Source organism: Cydia amplana, chromosome 23 (genome assembly GCF_948474715.1).
Source record: "Cydia amplana chromosome 23, ilCydAmpl1.1, whole genome shotgun sequence".
NCBI classification, from domain to species: Eukaryota; Metazoa; Arthropoda; class Insecta; order Lepidoptera; family Tortricidae; genus Cydia; species Cydia amplana.
This window is the reverse complement of record NC_086091.1, coordinates 319,831-346,680: the sequence shown is the minus strand read 5'-3', so window position 1 is coordinate 346,680 and position 26,850 is coordinate 319,831. Positions and strand designations below refer to the sequence as shown.

At 37.4% G+C, this 26,850-nt stretch overlaps 1 protein-coding gene across 1 annotated transcript in view; it reads right to left on the bottom strand.

Annotated features, from left to right (window-relative positions):
• LOC134658612 (putative serine protease K12H4.7) overlaps positions 1–16,560 on the bottom strand; it is a 37,731-nt gene extending 21,171 nt beyond the window's left edge. Inside the window, exons 1-4 of the mRNA XM_063514264.1 lie at positions 16,548–16,560; positions 16,295–16,393; positions 16,031–16,188; positions 15,436–15,614 (exon numbers count right to left, since the gene is read on the bottom strand). Of these exons, the coding sequence (XP_063370334.1) occupies positions 15,436–15,614; positions 16,031–16,188; positions 16,295–16,393; positions 16,548–16,560 (449 nt within the window). The remainder of the gene's footprint in view (positions 1–15,435; positions 15,615–16,030; positions 16,189–16,294; positions 16,394–16,547) is intronic.
• Between the last annotated feature and the right edge of the window lie 10,290 nt (positions 16,561–26,850).

Genomic DNA, 26,850 nt, shown 5'->3' with positions numbered 1-26,850 from the left:
GGATTTTAGCAACCAGAAGGAGAAACTGGGCACCGACGCAAAACTGCCGGATATGCTCAAAGCATATTACGAAAACCTACCTTTTCTATTTCTTCCTGTGGTAATATACCATGCTAATATGTATAATGAATCGCTTAATGATATAGACATTTTTGTTCATAGTTTGTCCGTTTTCAAGAACAAAGTTCGGCATATTTTGTTTACTAGTAATAAAATTGTTTCATGTAAATATTTTGCATTGTTTTCTTACTTTATTTGCGTGTTGTACTCACAACTATACCTACTGGTAATTTATAATTAACTAACCTAGAGACAAACCAAAGAAAGTCTGCAGCGCAATAATTTGACTTCGAATTAAAAAACTACATATGGCAATGTTTTTAAGCAGTCAGTAAATGTCATGCACTATGGTATGTGTTTGTCAAAATCGTTTAAATATTCATTGTGTTTTGTGATGAACGGAATAAACATGGTGAAACCTTACAAAACCGGCGTGCGGGAGTTACTTTTCCGCATGACGAATAATTTTACACTTGTATAAAGTCAGCACGAGGCGATTCAAGCTGAAAAACGACAATGTTTACAAAATTTGGAGTTGATGACGGGTAAGTGGAATGAAACATCTTAATACTTCACCATATATACCTACTTAGATAATATAATATTGGTTTAGACAAAGGTTTCACAGCAAATTGAACACACCTAATAGGTATAGGCATACTTATGAACTTCCTCTAACATTTCGAGAAACTCATTGGTACTAGCCGGGTTTTGAGCTCGAACCCACAACCTCCATGCTTATGCTCACGGCATGGGTACCTACTAGTTAAAGCTAAAATTAATTTTTAATATATGTTTATTGTTTTAATGGTTTATTTCGTTTTTCCGAAAACTTTAGTTCGCAAATTGCGGGCAATTTCTCTGTCAATCTAATTACGCCTTAATGGGAGTAAAAGAGAAAGATGCTCGCATATTGAGAACTTCGGTGTTCGCGGTAGGCCCTCTGTACCTATTTACCGCCGTCGCGGATATTACAAAAGCTTATTAATTTTGATGAAGCCAAATGTCACATTCTCCCAATATTATTTATCAATATTAGTATATGTCTACATATTAATAGTGACATCTATTGTTGGAATGAAATTTATTTTACCATAAAAATTAAGCTGTGAATACAGCTTAATTTTTTCATAGACGGTAAATATGGTAGAAGTTTCACAAGTATCAAGACTATTTAATCCATTTTCTGTGGTGTTGTCGCATACTGATTTTTAAAAACTACTTTTAATCTAGCGCTGCAGACTTTCTTTGGTTTGTCTCTATTTACTTTTCATTGTAATAGTCAACTTAGTAACGTATGAAACTTTAGGCCTATTTTTAGTAATTTTTGTAAGACTTATTTGTAAAAGGCTGTTTGTTTTCTACATAAAAAAAAAAAAAAGAAAATTGGCCCATTGATATTTTATTTATCGCTGCGTCTTACGTAGGCGAACTACTCGCGAACGTGATTAAAATTACCCCAATATTTGATAATATTGGGGTAATTTTTACCTATATGGTATCCCCGGGTTTGTGACGTCATCTATGTCTATCCCTTACGGGGGCACGCGGTAGGCCACATCTATAGAAATACTACCATCTATGGGCGCACGGGAGTTTTAAAGTTAAAATAAAAATAAGTGTCAATAATTTGAACGTCATATTAATGCCGTTTAGTACAGATTTGCCCGTCTTAAATTCACCCTCAGGAAGAGATCCCTGAAAGGGACAAGTTTGCCTATGTACAAGTGATGTGTGTTTTTTCCTGTTTTACGTTTCTTTTGTACAATAAAGTGTTTTACTACTACTAGTCTACTACTACAAGCCAAATTTGTCAAAAGAAACAGGCGTGACATTCAAAAATTGTATGGGAGATCGATTATCCATATGTATATCTTTAGATAATAATCCTGTGAGACGTAATGGCCAGATTGGTGAAGCGTAAGTGAATCCAGCGGCGGGTTAATTGGTCCTTACTCCAGTGACCCCGGGATCGTCGTCTATATTAACGGACAGACAAGTTCACTCACATTGACGTATATCTCAGGACGAGCCTTACAGACACTAAAATGGTACTAGGTAGTTCAGCGGTGACACTCACGAATTCGAACCAATCGTGCAGTCTAACGCAACTAGTTGCGACCGATCGCACGCGTAATGCGAACTCATCAACCAATCGCGTTGTAGCGGTGTCACACCGATGTATTGGCCTTTTCATGTCCCATTATTAGGCCAGTCCTGAGATATACGTCAATGTTCACTCAACATCTAATGTTCCCATTAATTTATCCGAAGTTGGTTAAACTTCGACATTTATTTTAGAGAAGCTTATACAACAAGTACTTAACGTGCAACATTTCCCTTTCTACGAATATACAAAACATTAAGGACAATAATAATAGGAGAGGGCAATTTTATTTAAAGTCTTTCACTATTGTCATTTTACAAAGGCCATGGCAGGATAAGCTAAGTGAATCTGCCCCCAGCGTGTTTTGGCTTGTACTTGTACCTCATTTTTTTCGATGATGTGGCTTTGTATTGGTAACAAGTATGCAAAATTTGAGCCCCCAAAAATGTATAGTTTTAAAATAAAAAATAAAAAACGAAATATGATCTTTTTTTAATATTTTTTTTCTAGTCAGCCGATTTTGACGTGACCGTTCTTTTTTGTATGGCAATATATCCTATAATTAATGTCATATATGTAATTGTCTTTACTATATGCACATTATACGTGACGCACGTCAAAATCGGCTGGCTAGAATTTTTTTAAAAAAAAGACCATATTTCGTTTTTTATTTTTTATTTTAAAACTATAAACTTTTGGGGGGTCAAATTTTGCATACTTGTTACCAATACAAAGCCACATCATCGAAAAAAATTACAAGCTAAAACTCGCTGGGGGCAGATTCACTTAGCATATCCTGCCATGGCCTTTTACCTCACTTATTTCTTTGTATAACCATTTTTGCAACTAAAACTAGTATCAATTATAGATATAATGTTACATAAATGTTCATGCCAAGTTGCATGTTAAATATTTAAGCATGTCGTTTAAAAAACCGGTCAAGTGCGAGTCGGACTCGCGCACGGAGGGTTCCGCACCATCAACAAAAAATAGAGGAAAAGAATCGTGTTTGTTGTATGGGAGCCCCCCTTAAATATTTATTTTATTTTATTTTTAGTATTTGTTGTTATAGCGGCAACAGAGATACATCATTTGTGAAAATTTCAATTGTCTATCGCGGTTCATGAGATACAGCCTGGTGACGGACGGACGGACGGACAGCGAAGTCTTAGTAATAGGGTCCCGTTTTTACCCTTTGGGTACGGATGAAATATGAAAAATGCTTTTAACGATAATTATAAAGTAAGTGAATAGCATTTAATGATAATTAGGCATTCAAAATTCCCAATAATCCTTGAGCAATATTCTCAGCACATCACTATGTCTAATGTTATCCTATCCTTACTAATTAGTTCACCAATCCAACCAGAAGTCACCTACACCAAAACAAAGCGATATAAACCTTAACAACATCAAATTAAAGGTCAAATAGACCGTACACAAAACTTTGCTATAAAGAGGTTAGGTGGCAAGTTATTCCAAAAGTTATTTAAAGGATTTTAAACTTTATATTTATATGAATACGGTCCACGGGAGTGGTACAGTAAGTTTGTAATGTAGTGTTTCGTATGCATGAGATTCGGCGCTCGTTTTCGATATTTTTCGGGAATTACACCCCGACGGGAGGCGCGTTCTGATTTTGAAAATATGTTATTGATTTGTTATAAAATTTTGTGCGTTAATTTCGTAGTGTGAGCGAGATAGGTAGTCTAAGATTTGTTGCCAGCCCGCCCTTAAGATGGGAAAACGCTCTTTTCTTTAGGGTTTGAAGGTAATAATCAATATCATATTCGCGAAAGGCGAGTACGCCTCTTGGTGGTTTAAATTCTGCAGTGGAGGCATGTTTAGTGGGAGCTGATAAAAATATCTTTAGAATCGAGTTTAAATTCAAATTCAAGCAGATTCAACGGCTTTTGAACACGGCTTTATATTTGAGAACTAGGTTTTTATGGTTAGAAGATGGTGGTTTAAGTATACAGGGTGAAAAAAAATAATGTGACCTGGAGGGAAACTGTCTTAAAACCTTAAGTTAGCTCCTCTAAACTTATTATATCGACCGGGATATGAACCGTGATTACCTTTCCTTGACCTTTTTTTTTGTGCGTCGATATATCGGGAGCTCGAAAACAATACAAAAGGTAATCAACTAATCACGGTTCATATCCCGGTCGATATGTCTAGTGAAACTAACCGTGAATCATTCAAAACTCTTAAGTTACTTATTTTTAAAAAGAAACAAATGCATTCTCATATTTGAAATTCGCTTCTAGCTTGTGAAATTTTATTACGGTTTCTGTTTAACGTAAAAAAGTGTAACTGATTTTAAAGGTCACATTTGCCTAAAATGGGTGACTTTCTCAATCGTATATCAGCTAAAAAGCTCTCAATTTTCATTAGATTTTTTATTATGGACATATTTCACAGGATCGACGTGAGCTGATCTGGCGACCCGCCAAACGGCTGCCGAAGGCACGAGAAATCTATGGCGAGTGCTTTTAGCACCTAACAATACTGACCTAGGTACCTTATATGTAACCTGTTTTGTGGCTAGAGATGAATTTAGAATGTATTTTGAGTCTAAATAACCTAAATTTACCGTTCTACAATCCAGTCACTACATAGATGGCGCCGTATAGTTTTAATAGTGGGAAATTGTGCCTATGTGTGTACCATATTCATCTAGTCCTGTCTCACTCGCTCTCCTACACCTTTCACACATACACCCACACACATACATATACACACCCTAAAAGCATACACCTTATCTCTCACACATCATTTTAATTAGGTTTAATTACTGTTACCTACTCTTTTGTAAGCCCCAAGATACAGGCTCACCCTAGTTTGGGGCTTAGCGTACCTTTGTGCATGCGTATTTTATTATAAATAAAAATTATTCTTATTCTTACCCATTGGGTAATATTCAAGCAAGGCTGCGGGTGGGGTATATTTATAGATACCTACGGGAAAACTATCATCATAACAATTTCTTAAATTTAAAATGTATTAAGAATTTCATCTATAGATAGATACATATGTCGGAATCGTGGGCGTATCATACTATCAGGAGTACATCAGGACCTTCAAACATGGACGGCGAGCCCTCGTCAATGAAATACGTTATTCAACTCACAGTCTTTACTGGATAAAACTGATTACAAATCATAGCACACGTTACACTTCTTATTCAAAGCAAACCAGTGGATTAGACCCAGGAACCGCCACAGACGTCATCTTCTCCCGTTCTTTCTCATCATGTTCTCATCTGAAGATTGATTGACAGCATGACTTCAATTGTTCTGGATTTCATTTGTTTTTGACAGCGTACTCTATGACGCCTTGGCGGAACTGTGCCGAACGCCACTCGTGCACTCTGTACACCCTAGTCTGCTCTATTTGTCAAAGATTGCGTGATGAAACGCCTCTTCAAGGCGATAGATGGCACAATTCAGCCATTCTCCGACATATATATATTCCGTCGCTGTTAGGTACGATGACACAATAATATCCACAAAACATCAGACGGCTAAAATCATAATATAATCCTTTTCCGTAGTCGGGTAAATAGAGCTTAACTTATCAGTTAAGTCCGAAGGGCGTAAGAATGTCTCACCAACGATACAATTAAGTAAAATATGTAGTGAAGAGGCCACTAAGCCGAAATGGTTCCCTTTCATTGATGACACTTTGCCGGATTCCAAGATTACAGCAGACTCCAAATAACTTTGAACCTTATAATTTAACAGTAAGGTTTAGTTGTAAGTGATCTAGTTAGTTAGTACTTTAGGGTATTAATTAATTTGGTCGTTCAGTAAGGTGTCGTTAAGAAGTAATGGTCCAGGTTTTATGTTCATGTGCTAAATTAAGACCTAATTTTGGAGAAAGGGTGTGAGCATGACTTATTTTTATTCGCTGTACAGTTAAATAATGAGATCTTGGATGTAACTTTCGTTGTGTTATAAAATTACTAATATTTATATATCAAAAATATTTTTTTATTAAAAAAATAATGCCGAGTTAATATTGTCGATTTCGTTGAAAACAAAATTGCCTAAAATATGACGTCACACCAGGGGGGGAGGGGTTTGCAAAATGTGACCAAGTGTGACAAGGAGGGGGGAGGAGTAAAAAAACCTAGAAATTCGTGTGACGTAATTTATGGACGATCCCTTATTACCGATATGCTATCACTAAATATATCAAAGTCTAAATTAAGTAAAACTTTATTTAAACTCATGCCTGCCCTGCACAAGAAACTGTTTTCCTATATTTAGTGGATTGGAGTATTGTATAGCCTATTTTAGGCCAGGTTACGTTGGTTGTCCTTTCAGATAGTCGTTGATAAGCGTGGGTTTAACAATGCAAATTTAACTCTAAAATATGGCTGTATTAATTATATTTGGATTTCCGAGGTGGACAATGGACATACATCATAATTAGTTGTGTGTGATGTAAGCCTGAATGTAATTCCTGATTAAAGGCTTTAACGCTAATATTACGAGTTTGATAGAGATAAATTTTATTATTAGGTACGATTTAGGAACGGCCAAGGACTTAATTGCATTTGTCTTGGCGAGTTTTAAATTATACTAAATCTATCTCTTAAATTAAGTTTGTAAATTTCTGTACTTAGATTAAATAGACGAATATTGTCCAATACAATTGCTCTTTTCTCTTAAATACTTACCTAACTAAATTTGCCCAACAGCACCTCTATTGTCCATGTGCATAGCGTTCCATTTGCGAACTATTGGACAATGTAAATTGTCAATAACTGTTCAGTGTTCTGATTGGGTGGCTATAAGGAGTGTCCATTGGGTGGTCCAAAAAAATAAAATCATGATTATTCATTTTCCACAAGGTTCTTTTTTATCCAAAATACCTACATAAAAAAATATCTACCTATACCTTGGAGGATATAATCAAACGGAGACGCCATGTCTGTAATTTTCTGTACAAAACAGTCTGCCGATTTTTGCGGGGGAGGGGAACGTCAAATGTATGCGTAACGTAAAAATAGCCATGTCAGATAAACGTCAGTCCATACATTGTGTATGACCGTTGGCCGCCTATTTTCGACAGAGGGGAAAGCCTGTTAATGGCTACTCCGTTTAGTTGTATCCTTCAAGACCTATACTGATGAGAAAGTTTCATTTTATCCACAATAGTGGCAAAGTTAATTGTTTCCTCGTGTTGGCTGTTAGAATTTACTTTTAAATGATGATTTTGAATCATATACCTATATAAAGTGTTCATGGATTTAATTCGTGATGTTTTACAGTTCGTATTGTCCTCGTGTTGTTGTGATTAACTCGGTAGCAAAGTTTAAACCTCGTGCTTTGAAAGTCTTGAAATCCCCGCATCGCTCAAGATTCCATTTTCGAATCACTCGCTACGCTCATGTCAATGTTGGAGTCTGTCGCTTGCTCGATCAATATTAGTATGAAGAGTTAAACAACACCTTTGCCCTCTTGTAAAACAAATAGGTACAACTATTACGTTATTCTTGCTAATAATGTAGCATTTACGAGTAATAGCGTTATGTGACAGGTATACGGGAGTTATACGAGTATACGGCTGTTATGCGAGTATTCGGCCGTTATACTAGTACACGGCTGTTATGGCTTGGTTCGTGCTCCCGAATGCGAGGCTTTAATTAATGCTCTAACGTTTGATTGCGAGGCCGCCTGTTACACTTATACAAACATGCAAACAATTCATAGATTAAACGCGTATTTGTCCCCCTTTTAGCAAAAGCCAATAGGCAATCACTACATAGTATAAAACAAAGTCGCTTCCCGCTGTCTCCCTGTCCCTATGTATGCTTAGATCTTTAAAACTACGCAACGGATTTTGATGCGGATTTTTTAACAGATAGAGTGATTCAAGAGGAAGGATTATGTATAATTTGTTAACCCGTGTGAAGTCGGGGCGGGTCGCTAGTTGTATATAAGTAAAAATTAAAAACAAAACCACCATACAAACAAAAAACAATCAGTACAATTTTATCAATAGAATTTATTTTGTTTTGTTTTATAATCGTACAAAAGAAAACTCTGTTCCATTTAATATTGATTTAAATTTCATTGAAGGTACTAGTATTAGGACCATGGGGCGCTAGAGGTTAATAAACCAAAATTATTGATTCATTACATACTCACACTATGTCAATAAGAACGACTCGTCACCAACTAGATTCATTCATTCATGCACTAACGGGAATCCATGGGCACTTTTTCAAAATCACGATTTCCTCTCTATTTTCCTGTTCAAGATGACGACGCTGCAGATTTTTCCTGGCCCGTGGGAAAATGAGCTTATTGTCGTCATGGAGTGATTAGCATTTTTATTGGACAAGGAAAAATGTTGTTCTACTTTTGTATTGTCAGTCATTTGTTAGGTAAAATTTCCGATGACCGTTTTGACGTAAGTAAGTACTTAAATTTGGACAGAAAAGGTGAGTTCGAAAATACGAAACGTGCCGAGAAAATATATGCACTGCCTTTTGCCCTTTGTCTCGTCTTGGCGGGGGCACGGTCGTCAGCTGCAGTAGACAACCTAACATCTACATACACACTCATCTGTTAGGTTGTCTACTGCAGCTGTATTACTGTTGCGACATTACTGCTGAGGTGTTGATGCTGCCGCTATCTATCTGTCAAGTTCCTTGATAACATGAGTTTTCCCTAAAAACGGGGTTTTACGGTGACAACATAATTATATGTGTCCCTACGAAAATTTCAAGTCTTTTATAGTTTCGGGGAAAATTGGTTATGATTATGACAGACGGACGGACGGACAGCCACATGAATAATCCTAGAAGGGTTACGCTTATTATTTTTTAGGTTCTTACGGAACCCTACAATAAAAAAATTCGGTGTGACAGGCGGCCTAACACATTACACAGATTCAGACGATACCGTCGTCAATATCAACTACTATTGGGTTAATGTGGAGCTTGTCGTATTAACTACGTACAGCGAACAATCGATAATGAACCTATACGCCATTAAAATAGAGTCCAAATATGTGTCACAACTATTCATTACCATACGAAATCAACCACGTATGCGGAAAACAAACAATAACGAATTTAAAATCTATTGGAATAAGAGTCAAAATATATGTCTTTTGTTTCATTGCAATGCAACCACATATTACTGCTACAGAAAACATTGAAATTTGAATCGTCCTTCTCCATCTTTATCGCTCTTGCATTAGAGTGACAGAGAGAGATGTACGAATTCGATTTTTGAAATTCGCGATAGGATTAGAATGAGGATTGTTTGAGTGCAACATTCGATTATCTGGATCCCATTTGAACAGACGCGATAATTTAGTTTTCACCTCAGCAGCTCGAACAAGGGTACTTTGCTACTTAAAAACAGTGGGCAAAATCGCAGTTTGCTCACTGAGTGAGACAAAATGAGCAAAATGCGATTTTGCTACCTATCACGGTTCATGAGATACAGCCTGGTGACAGACAGAAGGACAGTGGAGTTTTAGTAATATAGGGTCCCGTTTTTACCTTTTGGGTACGGAACCCTAAAAACTGAGCAAAAACGGTTTTGTGCCGAATACGTACAATAAGACCCGTGAATTTTTCCAGTAGCCCTTGTAGGTGAATTTTCTGTATGTGTTTTGGAGCGATCTAAAATCAAAGTGTCGGTGGCTGAGCCAAGTTGGGAGTTGGCACCAATCGGGCTTCGTGCCGGCTTTGATTGAAAAACCTCGGCACGGGTAACTATAGTGACGTGCCGTTGTTGTCAATATTTAATATTACCGGAAATATATGTTGGTAAAGAAAAAAGACTATTTGAAACCACGGGTGACCCTAGGGCTGGCTCATTCCTAGGCCAAAGAATAGGCATAGCTATTCAGCGTGGGAATGTACCCAGCCTTATGGGCACCCTTCCGCAGGAGACAGAACTGGGGGACCTAAGATAGGTGGGTAAGTTTTATTTATTTATTTTATTAGTTTAAATTTATTTTATTTTTACTTAATTTTAATAATAGTTTATAAGTTTTGTTTATGCAATAAATAAATTATGTTGGTAAATGGGCATTTTAAATTAAATGTAGTGATGTTACAGTTTCAATAAGTATGCCATGTGCAAAGATTGGCCATGTGTATGATTTTGACATAAAATAATCATTTATTTACAAACTAGATATACATACAGTGGTATTACTAAAAAAAATTAAAACTAGCTTAAATCTAAAATAGGCCCTTGACATTAGCTTATGGAAAAATAAGGCCTAAAAAGTGTGTTTCATAATTTCAAAACATTAATTTATACTGCAGAAAAACATTCTAGTTGATTTTAGACAGTAGATGAAAAAACTCAATTGTACGGAACACATCTGTTGTAGAATTTTCAATCAAATCAATCATCTAAAAATCAAAGGGCTGCTAAATTGGGAGTAGACACCCATCGGGCTTCTTTGCCCGCTTTGAATGAAAAATCTCGGCCCGGGTAAATAGTGACGTGCCGTTGTTGTCAATTATATTCCCGTTCCCGAGAAAAAATGCCGTTAAGGTGGTATTTCAAATTAGATGGAGTCATCTGACATGCAGTTTTAATAAAAAAACCCAGAAAACTGAGACGTTAGACGTTAACTTGTTTGAAAATAAAGCGTTTGTCTTTAATCTAATACCTTTAAACGAGCAATTCTTGTTTATTTATTTATTTATATATATATATATTTCGGGGATCTCGGAAACGGCTCTAACGATTTCGATGAAATTTGCTATACGGGGGTTTTCGGGGGCGAAAAATCGATCTAGCTAGGTCTTATCTCTGGAAAAACACGCATTTTCGAGTTTTTATATGTTTTCCGAGCGAAGCTCGGTCACTCAGATATTCATATTAATTACTACTACTACTACCTACTAACCAACCTGCCCAATCGAACTGTTTTTTTACTATCTAAGACATAAAGACAAAAAAACTCAGTCTCGGGTCTTTGATGAATCATGATGAATCAAGCAATAACTTAATTAAATTAAATAGTAATATAACATGAGAGAGAAGAGTTTTACGTTCCTAGGTAATACTTATTCTAGGCAATATGTGGTGTTATCTCGGGAATGTTTGGGCACAATGCCGGAATAATGAATATCTCGGGAATATTGGGGTAAATCGTGGGTATATTCGGCACAACACTATTATCAAGGCTTCTTTGAAAAGATATAAGTGAAAGATAAGACGAAGGTTACGCCTTCCTTCGCCTTCAGTTGGATTGTAATTTCATTTAGAAACACTCGTTTTTAGTACCAATATATATTTCTGCGACCAGAAAGCCTGGTTAATGTGGTTATTTAATACGAGGTGAAATATTGGTAAGCATCGGAGGCTGATATGGTCCTATGGTTCCCAATAAAATATTTGTCAAAATCGCAAGGAAACGTATGAGACCGATCGGCGTGGATATCTTTATGAAGGTTTATACATATCGACCGTGATATTATTATGATGATTATGACGAAAAGCTACCTATGGTATCTCAGTACCTTGCTTTGTTCTTAGAAATCGTTTAACATTAAAAAGGTACCTACTTTTGCGCTGGGAATTAAATTAGTAGCAATCTCTCTTTTGTTAAAATATACGTGAATTAACTAAGAGGAAGCAGTCGTTAATAATCAATCTCACGAATCTCATCTCTTGTTAAATTAATGTAGACTTGATTAGAGCAAGTCCGAGGGGATTTATTGCCTTGAGGCCAGAGAGGTGCAGACTTTTCAATTACAAATAAACCTTAAGTGTAAGGCCTGAGTGGACGCTCGAAGCGGAGCGTTCGTCGGGGCATGCAGCGTGGCGTCGGGCTCACAGGTAATTTGAGCAGCGTGCACTAAGGCCGCTCCTATACGCTTGCCTTTGTTTAACATGCACGCCGCACGCCCCGCCCCGCTGCACGTCCAACTCGAGCGTCCACTCAGGCCTTACACTAAGCTGTGTAACAAACTAGCTGCACGCAAATGCGTAGTATGAACTCTGCTGGGGTGAATAGGGAATTTTTTTTAATGTGATTTACCTAACAGTTTCTTACCCACACAAATTGTATCATTCGATTGAAAATAATAGTAGATTTTGTGTAATACTATTTGTGTGGGTATTTTCTAAGAAATTGTCGGGTAGGTAAATCACGTTTTAGATTTTGTCCCTAATCACCTCAGCCATCCCTATCCACCTCGGTTGACGGTACCGTTAAATTTCAAACAAAACAAAATCAATGATTTAAACTTTCACGATTTGTCTACATTATTAAACATTCATTCTTCTCCGAGACCACGGGGTAATGGGTATATTATAGTTTATAGGAAATCGGTAGCCCATTTAATAAAAATGCAAGAAATTCTGATAACACTTATTTATTCGACTGGTATTTCTAACCAAAGATACACGAAGTAAATTACATTGAGAGTGGCGCTAGGTGAGTAAAACAAGAAACTATTTTTTTTAAAGCAAGACAGGCTTGACGTCTAGGAATGTAAAATTTAATCTAAATCCCAATAGGGTAAAACTTAAATTCGTGATTGAGTCCCGTTGTACAATTTAATAAAACAAAATCAACCCTATTTCCTATTCCAAATAGTTTTCCTTAAATTAAGAGTAGGTTTATAGAGAAGAACATGGTTAGCACGAAAGGCTAACCTAAAACCTAACGCAAAAATTGGAAACTTATACTAATTTAGACTACGGATAGTATCAATCTCATTAGTTACTAAGCTTATTTTCTGTATTCTGTTACCTAATTTCAGCAACCTTGATATTTAGTACTTAGGATAAAAAAAAAACATATGTCAAGCAACATCTGTTACATGCATGCCGTGTTTGCCTGTAATTGGGTGAATACTCTAGCAATTTTATTTTTATAAATTGTCATTTATAAGTATTTTTTGTATTGCACCTGTTAGCGAACCTAAATAAATGAATAAAAAATACCAAAAAAGTAAAAAACAGCGTTTTTACCGTCCAACCCGTTTGTTCCCCCTACCACTTATTTACAAAGAAGCTCCTAGCGTCTTGAGTACATAACTGAGAGATCTGGTACAAAGCTGCATATTTGAAAGGCTTCGCCGGAAGCTGGATAAGCTCTCGTGCAAGTGATAAATACCGTTATAAAGCGCTTATTAAGTCTCCGATGACCGGTGCACAGTTGGAGAGAATAGTTTTAAAGTTTTGAAACAGTCTGCTATAGTTCGTTTTTTTAGCATTAGAAAAGGTAAACAATCTTGATGTGTCTTTTAATTGAAAAACACATTTTAAAAATAAGTTACGGTAAATATGTAACAATTATGAATCTAATACGATCTTTTATAGTCTTCTGCTTTCATAAGTAATAGTTATTGATTTTTAAAAAGTGTTTTTCAATTAAAAGACATGTCAAAATCGCTTACCTTCTTTCAAGTTCTTTCTAATGCTAAAAAAAACGAACTATAGTTAACTTAAGGGGAATAGTGTTGTGAAATATTTATTTCTGTAGGTACCCGTTAACTTGGAACAAAAGCCAGTTGCGTCTACTATTATCATATAAGTATACCATACATAGGTATTAAATATATTAATCTGATGCAGACTGCGGGCTGCAACTCTTCACAGTGCTCCTATTAAAGCACCTCGTTATGGAGCGTAGGTATATTTGAACTATACTTGGCTTTGTTATAATTTACTTAAGTAAATCTCACAGAACCTTTGTAAGTGTCACTTACTTTAATTTTATTTTTAGATGTAAACGCAGTCCTTAGTTACCTACTTACATAAATTTTACGTTAGAAACTTACAAGTCTAAATCCGGCCTTAAAATTACCGTACAATACAAAAGTTTTACTTGAGTTATTACTCACCCCTAACAAGATAAATTTAAAGGGTGTTAGTCTTTAAGGAAATACCCTAAATAATGATTGATAGGTTTTAGTGAGTCAGAAATGTCAGCGGGCGCAGCACGGTTCCATTTTTATCGCATATCACTATGCGCGTCCCTTTCGCACTTACGTACTTGTGAGAACGTGATAGGCATGGTGATAAGCGATAAAAACACGACCGTGCTACGCCGCCAGGATCAAAATAAGCCAAAATACTCACGCACTAGGCCTCGTGTTTCCATAATACCGGTGCTCAGTAATCTCAGTATAGAAGAGTGCTGCTATTTCATACACCAACCCCCTTTTTTTAGGCTTGTACGGTACTACGATAAGACCTAATTTTGTACAAAATTTTCGAAGCTCTATACCCTGGGAAATACCTAAAACTATTGATCGTTTTTAGGGTTCCGTACCCAAAGGGTAAAAACGGGACCCTATTACTAAGACTCCGCTGTCTGTCCGTCCGTCCGTCCGTCCGTCTGTCACCAGGCTGTATCTCACGAACCGTGATAGCTAGACAGTTGAAATTTTCACAGATGATGTATTTCTGTTGCCGCTATAACAACAAATACTAAAAACAGAATAAAATAAAGATTTAAGTGGGGCTCCCATACAACAAACGTGATTTTTGACCGAAGTTAAGCAACGTCGGGCGGGGTCAGTACTTGGATGGGTGACCGTTTTTTAGGGTTCCGTAGCCAAATGGCAAAAAACGGAACCCTTATAGATTCGTCATGTCTGTCTGTCTGTCTGTCCGTCTGTCTGTCCGTCTGTCTGTCCGTCCGTATGTCACAGCCACTTTTCTCCGAAACTATAAGAACTATACTGTTGAAACTTGGTAAGTAGATGTATTCTGTAAACCGCATTAAGATTTTCACACAAAAATAGAAAAAAAACAATTAATTTTTGGGGTTCCCCATACTTCGAACTGAAACTCAAAATTTTTTTTTTCATCAAACCCATACGTGTGGGGTATCTATGGATAGGTCTTCAAAAATGATATTGAGGTTCCTAATATCATTTTTTTCTAAACTGAATAGTTTGCGCGAGAGACACTTCCAAAGTGGTAAAATGTGTGTCCCCCCCCCCCTAACTTCTAAAATAAGAGAATGATAAAACTAAAAAAAATATATGATGTACATTACCATGTAAACTTCCACCGAAAATTGGTTTGAACGAGATCTAGCAAGTAGTTTTTTTTTAATACGTCATAAATCGCCTAAATACGGAACCCTTCATGGGCGAGTCCGACTCGCACTTGGCCGCTTTTTTTGCTTGTTTTGCTCTATTTTTTCTTGATGGTGCGGAACCCTCCGTGCGCGAGTCCGACTCGCACTTGGCCGGTTTTTTAGTGACTCAAGATCAAACTAAGCCATTTATAAATGTCAAATATTGTACTCACGGGCTTGGTCTAGTATTTCCATAATACCGATGCTCAGTATAGAAGAGTGCTGCTTTAGTTAACTCAGCTAGTTCATACGCCAACCCCCCTTGGGTCCATCCGGGATGGATGGCCCATTCACCGCCCACGAAAATCACGATGTTGTTGTTTTCGGCAAACTCGTCGTTGTAGTAGTAACGCTGAAAATGATAGGACAGGTTTTATATAACAGTTTTGAATGATTCACGGTTAGTTTCACTAAAGTCTATTTTTTTATTCGGTAGACTAAAATGACATTTCATAGTATGAACATAAAATGTCATTTCATACTATGAAATGTCATTTTAGTCTACCGAATAAAAGATAGACTTTAGACTTATATCGATCGCGATATGAACCGTGATTACCTTTTGTATTGTTTTCGAGCTCCCGATATTTCGACGCAGTTACATGCATCTTGTTCACGGTTCACATTCTGCTCGATATAAGTCTAGGTTATTTGTAGCTGTATGATGACAGTGGTATCTTGGAGTACCTAAAGAACTTAGTCATGGCACCTACTACGACCTACCTTCGATAAATAATCCTACAGAATCTGTCTACGCTAAGCTCTCACCATTCGGAAGGTATCATTGAAGCTGGCCTTGAAATGGTTCAGCCTGACAGTCAGCCATCCTTCCACGGGGTCATTCCTGGACACACGGCTTGGGGCTGGAGGCTCCAAGTCTCGGAGAGCTGACGCTAAAGCCAGGAGGAGCATCAAACTTGATAGCCCTGAATTTAGACTTGGAAGACAAGATATAATATGAAGATGCTCTCACCATTCGGAAGGTGTCATTAAAGCTGGCCTTGAAATGGTTCAGCCTGACAGTCAGCCAGCCTTCCACGGGGTCATTCCTGGACACGCGGCTCGGGGATGGAGGCTCCAAGTCTCGGAGAGCTGATGCTGATGCCAGGAACACGAGCAGTCCCGGGAGCCCTGAAATGTAGATTTATGTTTTACAAGCTGTGGGAGTATTTTTCCCGAAATTACTTTCTAACATTCATAAAATGTCCGGGAAAAAAAAAACGGAAGATTATAGATATCAAGCATTGCATTATGAAAGTTTAAATGTACCTTACCTACTTAATACCTTGTAAACCCATATTCAGCAAATAAATAAATACAATTACAAATATCTGGGAAACCGAACTTTGCTCGGAAAAAATATTAAAACTCAAAAATGTTTTCCCAGAGATATAAGACGAGCTCTATTTTTCGCCCCCGAAAACCCCCATATGCAAATTTCATCGAAATCGTCAGAACCGATTCCGAGATCCTCAAAATATATATACATATAAATATACAAGAATTGCTCGTTTAAAGGTATAAAATTATTTTAACAATTTCCGGCTACCTAAGTAGGTACATTCTTGAGAAAGGCGAAAGCTTAGTAGGTACACAACATTTTTGGCGTATCATTAACTCCCCAATTCTATATTTAAAAGTTAGAACAACAACACAATTTGCCTTCAGGTTAATTTCCCAATTCCCGGAAAACGGAACAGGCGAGATCATTATCAAAAACTAATATAAACAGTTAATTTATTGGAGAGTCCCGTGCAGAATTCAACCAGTTGTGTATTATCTAGTATTATCTGGTATTATCTGGATTATCTGTAATTACGAGACCCTATCGTAATTATAAACTAATCCTTTGGGTCGTGGATGACTTTTAGCGTAACCCGTTACAATTTACCTTTAATTTAAGTTTATATAAGTATGTACCTAATTACCTGGCGGCTACCTCGCACAACGTATCAGCATTGCGATACAGCGAGGAAATGTCGCCAGTACAATGTCTCAAGGGCCTATTTTAGATTTAAGCTAGTTTTTTTTAATTTCTTTTAGTAATACCACTGTATATATCTTGTTTGTAAATAAATGATTTATATTACCTATATTCTATTGTTTAATTGGGACTGTAGTAGTACAACTATATATTGACGTTTAAAGAGTCAACTTTTAGTGTAGGCATCCAAAGGAAACGTAAACTTAACTACTGCGTAACAATTATGACCTAATAAAACAAGGCAACATGCAAATCGGCACGCGTGAAAATCACCACAATATACCTATTTAAAACCGGGAATTTCTGATTCGTCTTTCAAATTACGTTCAAACACCTCGAATGTCTGTGGCACTGACCATCCAGCCTCTAGACATAGCATAGTCGCGCTACCCCCTCTGCCACACATACGGTAGCGTTACTCCATCTTCGAGTCACGCCTACACCGCTTACTTCAGTCGGCGGACCGGGCTCGGTCTAGAAACTTCGGTAGCTCGAAGAAGTTTTTGCTATCAAAAATGCATTATTGTTGTGTCAAATTGTGTGGCAAGAACACTAAAAACTCTGGTGTACAAAAAAATGGCATTTCATTTCACAGGTAAGCCGATTTTTTAGAGATTTGGATAAAAAATATTTTAATTTAAGCGTCTCATCAAATTTGACAGCGCTTGAAACTCGATGACGTCTTTTAAGAAAGTCTCTTTCTATCGCGCTGCATCCGTATACATCCTTTCTTGTCTTTTATTACGTGACATTCCTAAGCCCAAACTAGTGATGTCCATATCCATAGAATGTGATTGTTTACTATTGACAAGGTAATTCAATTCAAATCGCATAGGTATTTGCGAAAAATTCACTATAATACAAATAAATAATATGAGAATTACACTTACGGTCAGGTACCAATTTTCCCTTGAACATAAACGATATTGTCAATTCAGCACTACATAGGTACTCGTATTACTTTTAGCGATTATAAAAACATTGCAAATTTAAATTAATCACAAGACCAATTTTATACAAAACCACACGTTTGCAATTTAAAATGCATTATTTTGATTCCATTTTTGTTGAGAATAGTGGGCGTCGGTTTAACTTTTTAATTTTTGCTTTTTTTCTGTGTACGACTGCCAACATGGCAATGATACTTGAACATTCGGCCAAATAATTTAAACTTCATTTAGTTAGATTGTGTTAAATAACATTTCATTTACATAATAACAAATAAATATTTGATTTAAACCATGTAATATCTCTTAATAGAATTATACAGGGTGTTTTTAATGGGTGGGTATAGTAGGATACCGCGAATACAGGGTGGATTTTCTTTTTGGCTCAGTGAGGGCAGCTACCAGATCCCGTACTGCTACGAGAAAACGGTCTTAAGAGACCTTCCCTCGATTTCAAATTAATGAAGATTGGCATTTACAGATTTTGGAAAAAACATACAGGATACGAGAAAAAGGTCATTTTTTTTTATGCCAATCGATCCCATTCCTATTGAGGATCAAAAGCTTGTATGGAAGCAAAAAAAAATTTCCGGCTAGAAAAGCCACAAATCGAGGAAAACTTTTCCCATAATATTTGGCCAATCAGTCCTGTCCTGTTACATTTAAGAACCATAACACTGTATGAAGACATTGCTGTACGAATGATGGGCGAGGTAGAAAATTGTGAATAAAATTTCACATTTTCTCCATAGTAAATGTATGGAAAAAGTTTTTATTAATTTGTGGCTTTTTAGTACATTACCGTAAGTCGACCCCTAGGAAACTATTGATACTGGATAGGAATGGAATCGATTGGCATACAAAAGTAGCATGTGAAAAATAAAAGTTTTCATTTTCATTCAAATATTATGGGAAAAGTTTTCCTCGATTTGTGGCTTTTCTAGCCGGAATTTTTTTTTGCTTCCATACAAGCTTTTGATCCTCAATAGGAATGGGATCTAATTTGAAATCGAGGGAAGGTCTCCTAAGACCGTTTTCTCGTAGCAGTACGGGATCTGGTAGCTGCCCTCACTGAGCCAAAAAGAAAATCCACCCTGTATATAAAGCCGCAACCCGACTGATTAATTGACATAATTGCTCTCTCAGAAGGGGGTTCCTGGGGTATTTGACTTTGATACGGTCGTATAGAGGGGGTGGTTTGGTGACTTCCAGAAAAATCCGACTTTTGGTCTACCGGATTATCCGACTTTTGGTCACTAAACGGTGACAGATACGTGGGAGATGCTCGACCAAATGTCATAGAGGGACGCTGACAGTTTCTGAAGCCGCCATTATTTTTTCAAAATGGCGGATTCAAAATGGCGATCATTTTTCAAAATGCTCCCAGCGCGCTAAAATTTTGGTCACGAAAACTCGGGGTCACCTAGCTGTATTCCTATAGAATTTTTTTTTAATAAAACCAATATGGCGGTAAAAATGGCCACTTATTTTTTATGAAAAGCTTCAAAGGTGAGAGATAGGTGGGGGGTGCTCGACCAAATGCCATAGAGGGCCCGAGACAACACAAATTGCATTTAAAAAGTTTCAAAATGTACTAACTAACATAAGAACACCTTGTAATACCATGGTTGCAATAAAGAATTATGATTATGATTATGATATGATTTTTTTTTCAATTTGGTTTGAGCGCGTTGAGATTTGGCATGCGGCGAGCTTGGGGGCCCAAGATTAGTATGTGAATTATTTTTTATTAACACTCAAAATGGCGGCGGACACGGGCAAAGGAAAATTTCCAAGTAGGTTAAGCGAACCCGAAGGGCGAATATCAGGCTGGGAGGCCGAAGGCTGACCCGCCGAAGGCCCGAAGCCTTCACCCCGACTCCCAAGCGTGCAACCCTCAGTAAAGCGAGGCCGAAGGGCGAGCTGCGTGAATGAAGTGCTTCCAAGCAGGGATGTTGCGAATATCCGCATCCGCATCTCGTCTCGTCTCGCGCTTCTCTAAATCCCATAAGACGCCTTTTTACCAATAGTTTATTTTTAAATTAATTATATAAAGCAGATACACCTGCTAACGAAACCACATCGTTATGGATTAATGTTTTCGAACGAACGAAACCACATCGTTATGGATTAATGTTTTCGAACGAACGAATCAACATAGCATTCAAAACATGCTTGCATATTATTACTGTTATTACATTATTGACCGTGATTGACAATGTTATTATTCAACGTGTCACATCACTAGCGCCCGGCAGATATTTCTGTCTGACGCCCACGTGTGTTTGAACGGACCAATCACGGCACGGGACTCGCTCATCTCGTCCCCCGCACCCCTGTATTTTTGGCAGCATCGGTTTCATGAAAGAATTGGCCTAAGTTGAGTCTAGAGGCTGGATGGTCAGTGGTCTGTGGTTAACGGGTTTTCCTTGGTAATACCAGAGTTTGTAGACAAACAACCATATTCGAACTTTAAGATAAACAAAACTTTCTTCAAACAAAAACCTAACTTTTGAGACTTGTGTGACACTGACATATCCAATCCATATCGTTTCTATATCTAATATATGACGTAGGTATCTTAAAGTTCGAATATGGCTGATAACGGAGACAGTGTGTATCGAAGGTGAGACTAAGTTTTCACTAATTAATTGGGTTTCCCATAGTTTATCGCCACTCTTTACGAAGTTCTTACTTTTCGCACTATTTTCTGTTCCCTGTGCGGAAATTAAGCGCTTTCAGCGCGTTGCGCTAAACGAATTTGCCGCTATCCGGCTCCATCGGACTGGAAAAAGATTAACACACCTTACATGTGATATGAGATACCTATTTCTTACTTTATTGCCCTAGGTATTTAATACACTATTGAGATAGATTTTGCTGTCAAGAATTAGCACAACTCTAATAAATAAATGCCGATTACTTACACATGTTTAATCCGCGTTGGTCCAATTCTTTTTGTCAATAAAATAATCGGTTATCGCTATTATCTGTTAATTATCGTTTTATCTTGAGCGATAATATTCTAATTCGCTCGCTAGTTAACAAGGATGTAAGTCAAGAATTTATAATTTCCGGTAGGTACCTAAATTAGATTGACGCTTGAGCTTTATTTGACGTTCATAAGCGCATTGTAATATGCCTACTTGAATAAACTATTTTTTATCTTTATATTTATCTTAACTTTACGTATAGTTGAGGTGAGACGAAATTAAATGACTACAATGTAGCTTGAGCCTATTAAATATAGAATCGTTTATTGTTGTACATAAACTATGAGTTTTACACTTGCTGAAAGATGACGGATGTAATCCACAATAAAACAAAATGGTGTAAAAAATAATAAAATAAAAAATGATACGTCACGTTCGTATACATTAATAATAAAACCATGATCTTCAGCGGGCGCAATGCTCTGTCACTGATATCAAAGATGTTATATATTTTACAATACATTCCCTAAATAATAAAAATGTAATGCTTTCGTCACATATTCTGAGCTGTTACGCCATTTTGTATCTAAAATATCTAAATACTCTACGCATGTATGCTCCTTCCAATACAATACAAAATTTAATAACACCGTATACACATCCAAGCTATAAAGTATCATAAGTACTTTTTCGCGCAAAACATACTTAAATCGACCCTTTTCTCATACAAAACCAGGCCAAACTCTGACCTACAAACAAAACCCAACAATACTTACAAGAATGACATAAAGTGCGAAAATTCCTTTTTCTTTTTACACGTTCATTTTTAATATTCATATTTTAAATTTTCGTCATCTTTACGGATAATCAAGTCTTTCGCGATATTACGCCATTTTCAAAGCGGGCTTAATTTTGGAATAGGTACCTATGCTTTTAATCGTAAAGTTTTTAAGCCTTCAAGTAACTTTTATCACTTCCCTAAATATATATTTCAGAGGCACACCTTTTACTGTTGACCTTAAAATGAGAGCTATTTTAAAGAAGAAATGAAATAAATACGTCCTTAAAAAAATGTGATTTGCACAGCAATATACTGTGCAATTAGGTTTTAGGTTGGGTTAGTTTTTAAAGCAGTGAAAATGTGTAGAAGTATTTTCATCTTTTCGCCTCTAATCTACGAGACAAGGAAAGTTTAGACGGTTTTTGAAAAGAGAACCCCACTCAGCGTGTGTCACGCCAAATTAAGTGAAACATGTTTCTTGAAAGCACGTTTTTACAAAGTAGGTCAGGGCTTTCTGTCCTTTAACATTTACGTTTACTAGAAAGAATAGTTATTTGTACAACAAGAGATCAAAGTTTGATATTTCTTCGAGTGCTTATTTTGAGTCCCGTGCAAGCTAAAGATTCTATAATAGATTCACGAGCGTAGCGAGTGAATCTAATTTAGAATCTTGAGCGTAGTAAGGGACTCAAAAGCGCACGAGATGTAAATAACTTTGATCTCGTGTAGTTCACAAAACTTTTCTGAGCAGTGAGAACATATTAGAGAACCAGAAAAATGTATTCCTTCTTCATCACTTACCTATTCACTCATATTTTCTTAAGATATACCAACAATTAAGTTTTCACCTCAGCAGCTCGAACAAGGGTACTTTGCTACTTAAAAACAGTGAGCCAAATCGCATTTTGCTCACTGAGTGAGCAAAATCGAATTTTGCTCATTTTGTCTCACTCAGTGAGCAAAATCGCATTTTGCTCACTGTTTTTAAGTAGCAAAGTACCCTTGTTCGAGCTGCTGAGGTGAAAACAAAATTTATTAAAGGTTTTGCCAAATCTATTTAAAGGGGTCAATGGACAGATATTAAACAATGCTCATACTGATAGCTATCGCTTATTTTGTAATCATCACTACATAGTATAAAACAAAGTCGCTTCCCGCTGTCTGTCTGACCCTATGTATGCTTAGATTCTTAAAACTACGAAACGGATTTTAATGTCGTTTTTTTTTAATAGATAGAGTGATTCAAGAGGAAGGTTTATGTATAATTTGTTAACCCGTGCAAAGCCGAGGTGGCTCGCTAGTAAATTATAAATAAATATTTGAGGACATTCCAACATTGATCGACCTTACCGGGACTCGAACCCTGAACCTCCTGGTTCGTAGGCAGGGTCACTACTGACTAGGCTAGGCACAGTTTTACTCCCGGTCTGAGGGGCTACCGCGAAAACCGAATTTCGCAAACTGTGGGCATTTTTCTCTGTCACTCTAATTACGCCTTCATTGGAGTAAAAGAGAAAGATCCTCGCAATTAGCGAAATTTGGTTTTAGCGGTAGCCCCTCTAATTTTTAAACACGTTATTTAATTTCGTCCCTCCTTAATTTTGATTTGAGATCAAACAGTGAATAATTAAATTTTTCGTTGTAACATAAATTTGTTGGTTTTGAGTTATGTCACTTTACCCACGTGCGTTAAGATAACTAAGCCCGTGTCTGATAAGATTGAGTAATTAGGCGAATACTTTTTTAATCGTAAATGATAATTGATTTACTCTTTGTCATGTTTATATTCGCTAGCTATAGTTGGTCAAACCAATTTGTCAGTAAATAAGAACAAGAAAAACTATACTCATCCTTTTTTTTGGGTGCTAGTACTAGTGTAAGATAAGATAGTATGATTCTCTCTGTCTTTGTTTGAAATTAGACAGTCCTTTGAGAAACTATATTTAGCATTGAAGACATTGGAATTTCCATTCAAAATGACTTGATCATATATATGTGCAGTCATGCTCAAAAATCTCAAAATACAGTATAAGCATTGCTACTTTTAAAATGTGTTAGAAGATGCCAATTTGTGTCTAGTCTGATTGTAGTAATTTTATTATATCTGTGTAGACTTGACCAAATACTTTTACCTACTATTACCCTATATAATAGGAGTTAGTAGCCAAAAAAGTTTGTATGAAATTCGAGCAAGAAGAACTACCTTAACAGATAATATTATTATTAGTAATATATATCAGAAAATCGGGGGTTCGCCAAATGACACAAGTAGAAGATGTAAATCGAAACTTGACAGTTGTATGAAAATGTACAACGGGACCGCGTATTTAAGTTTTAAGATTTACCTCCGACGTTTCGAGGACAGCGTTGTCCCCGTTGTCTCGGAGAAGACTCACAACAACACCGCCGACAACAACGCCGTCCTCGAAACGTCGGAGGTAACTCTTAAAACTTAAATATGCGATTAAGTCCCGTTGTACATTTTCATAATGTGTTTATATAAGTTTAAATCAGTGTATGAAAATGATCACTATGACTTTTTTGTCGCATCTCTCATACCCATATATATATATATTTGTCGATTATCGTATGTCATTAAATGATTGACATTATATTATAAGCATTTATTTTCTTTCATACACGATATAAACTGGTGGCCTAGCGGTAAGAGCATGCGACTTTCAATCCGGAGGTCGCGGGTTCGAACCCCGGCTTGTACCAATGAGTTTTTCGGAACTTATGTACGAAATATCATTTGATATTTACCAGTCGCTTTTCGGTGAAGGAAAACATCGTGAGGAAACCGGACTAATCCCAATACGGGCCTAGTTTACCCTCTGGGTAGGAAGGTCAGATGGCAGTCGCTTTCGTAAAAACTAGTGCCCACGCCAATTCCTGGGATTAGTTGCCAAGCGGACCCCAGGCTCCAATGGCCAAAATGCCGGGACAACGCGAGGAAGAAGAAGAATACACGATATAAACTACATACTTATAAAGAAAATGAATCAACATGCGCTTAAACATCAAACATACATTATACCTAAGTACTTAATTGCTAAAATTCTTTCTCACATAGTCATGTAATCGAGATTCCAATAAGGAAGCTGAGGTCTGAGTCAGTAAAGGAAAATGGATAGACGCTGGCGTTAGCCTTATACATACAGTCGCCAATAGATATATCAGAGCGGCCAAGGTGATCACAAATATCTGAACACGCACTCTAAAGGATGACTCACGTTAGACCGGGCCGTGTCCGGGCCGGAGCTTCCGGCGCTTTTCTATGACAGATGCCCGGTGATCACGTGATGCTTTCCATAGAACACGAAGCTCCGGAAGCTCCGGCCCGGACACGGCGCGGTCTAACGTGAGTCATCCATAACACTTTGAGAATAGAGGCGTGTTCAGATATTTTATGAGCACCTCGACCGCTCCGATATAATATATCTGATGGCGACTGTGCCTGGGAAAAATGTAGAAATACCATGTGTGACTCATGATAATATGTGCACATAAAGTGACAAGTAAAGGAAAACCGGTTATGGACACGTAGGGCCTCGGGCGGCGCCAATACAACAAAGAAAATTCCTAAAACAGTCATATTGTAGTAAACATACCCCTATGATGGACATGACACCATTAATGGGATGTATTCCATAAATCTGTATTTATCATCAGTTTCAAAACCTTTAAATTTTACTATGCACGGTAAAAGTCCGAAATTAATGACCTCAACTAAATATTTTGTACTTTTACCGATTCAAATTGGTTAATTTTAGGTTTTACCGGTTCCTCCGTTTTACGGTTTAAAACCGTGTTTCGGGCTTTTACAGTATCATGTGCACACACTCTTGTAAACTATAGTAGGTACACAATTGAAGGGATGTTTACAAAAACAACATAACTGACTACACTGGTTGACACCTGAAACGATTAACAATGTTCGAATTTAAACTGTTGTGAGACATGCTAACATTGAATAATTTTACGGTTTAGACTCACTTGTTTTAAGTCACTCGCGCGACATGTTTCGGAGAGCCTAGGTCTCCTTTCTCAAGCACTAACAATGCGAGCAGCGTTCACGACGGCTTTGTATCGCGTACTGCGGCACGCCGCGTCGCACGCTGCGCGCGCGCCGAGAAAACCGGTTGGGGGAGGTCTTTCGCTGTCATTGTAGGCGGGCATAGTGGTGTCTTTGGGCTTTGGTCACCTAACACTTGTAGCGATACACAGCACGAACTCACTATGTCCACTACACTGTCACAACACTCACTGGTATTCAATCGGGATAGCGGCTGGACTGTGCCGCCAGCATGGAAGCCTGTGATTCCTCAGAAGAATACCAGTGAGTGTTGTGACAGTGTAGTGGACATAGTGAGTTCGTGCTGTGTATCGCTACAAGTGTTAGGTGACCAAAGCCCAAAGACACCACTATGCCCGCCTACAATGACAGTGGAAGACCTCCCCCAACCGGTTTTCTCGGCGCGCGCGCAGCGTGCGTGTACGCGATACACGGCCGTCGTGAACGCTGCTCGCACTGTTAGTGCTTGAGAAAGGAGACCTAGGCTCTCCGAAACATGTCGCGCGAGTGACTTAAAACAAGTGAGTCTAAACCGTAAAATTATTCAATATTAACAATGTTCTTAAAAAAGTGTCAACCGCTCTAAGCAGTTATGTTGTTTTTGTAAACATCCCTTCAATTGTAAGTAGTTCTTTGAAAAAGTATTTCTCCTAATAGGTTAGGATTGGGCAAAAAAACGTGTCTGTTATTTGAAACTACTCTCTAATCCAACATACATAGGTATGTCTAAGTAGACTTAGGTTACTAACATTAGTGTTGAGTCGCTCACTCGTGAGGCACCTCATTTGTACCACTCATTTTGTTAATTTGTCGCAGTACTTCGTACCGTAAAAATGTCTTACTTCACTCCTCTATTCATTTTACT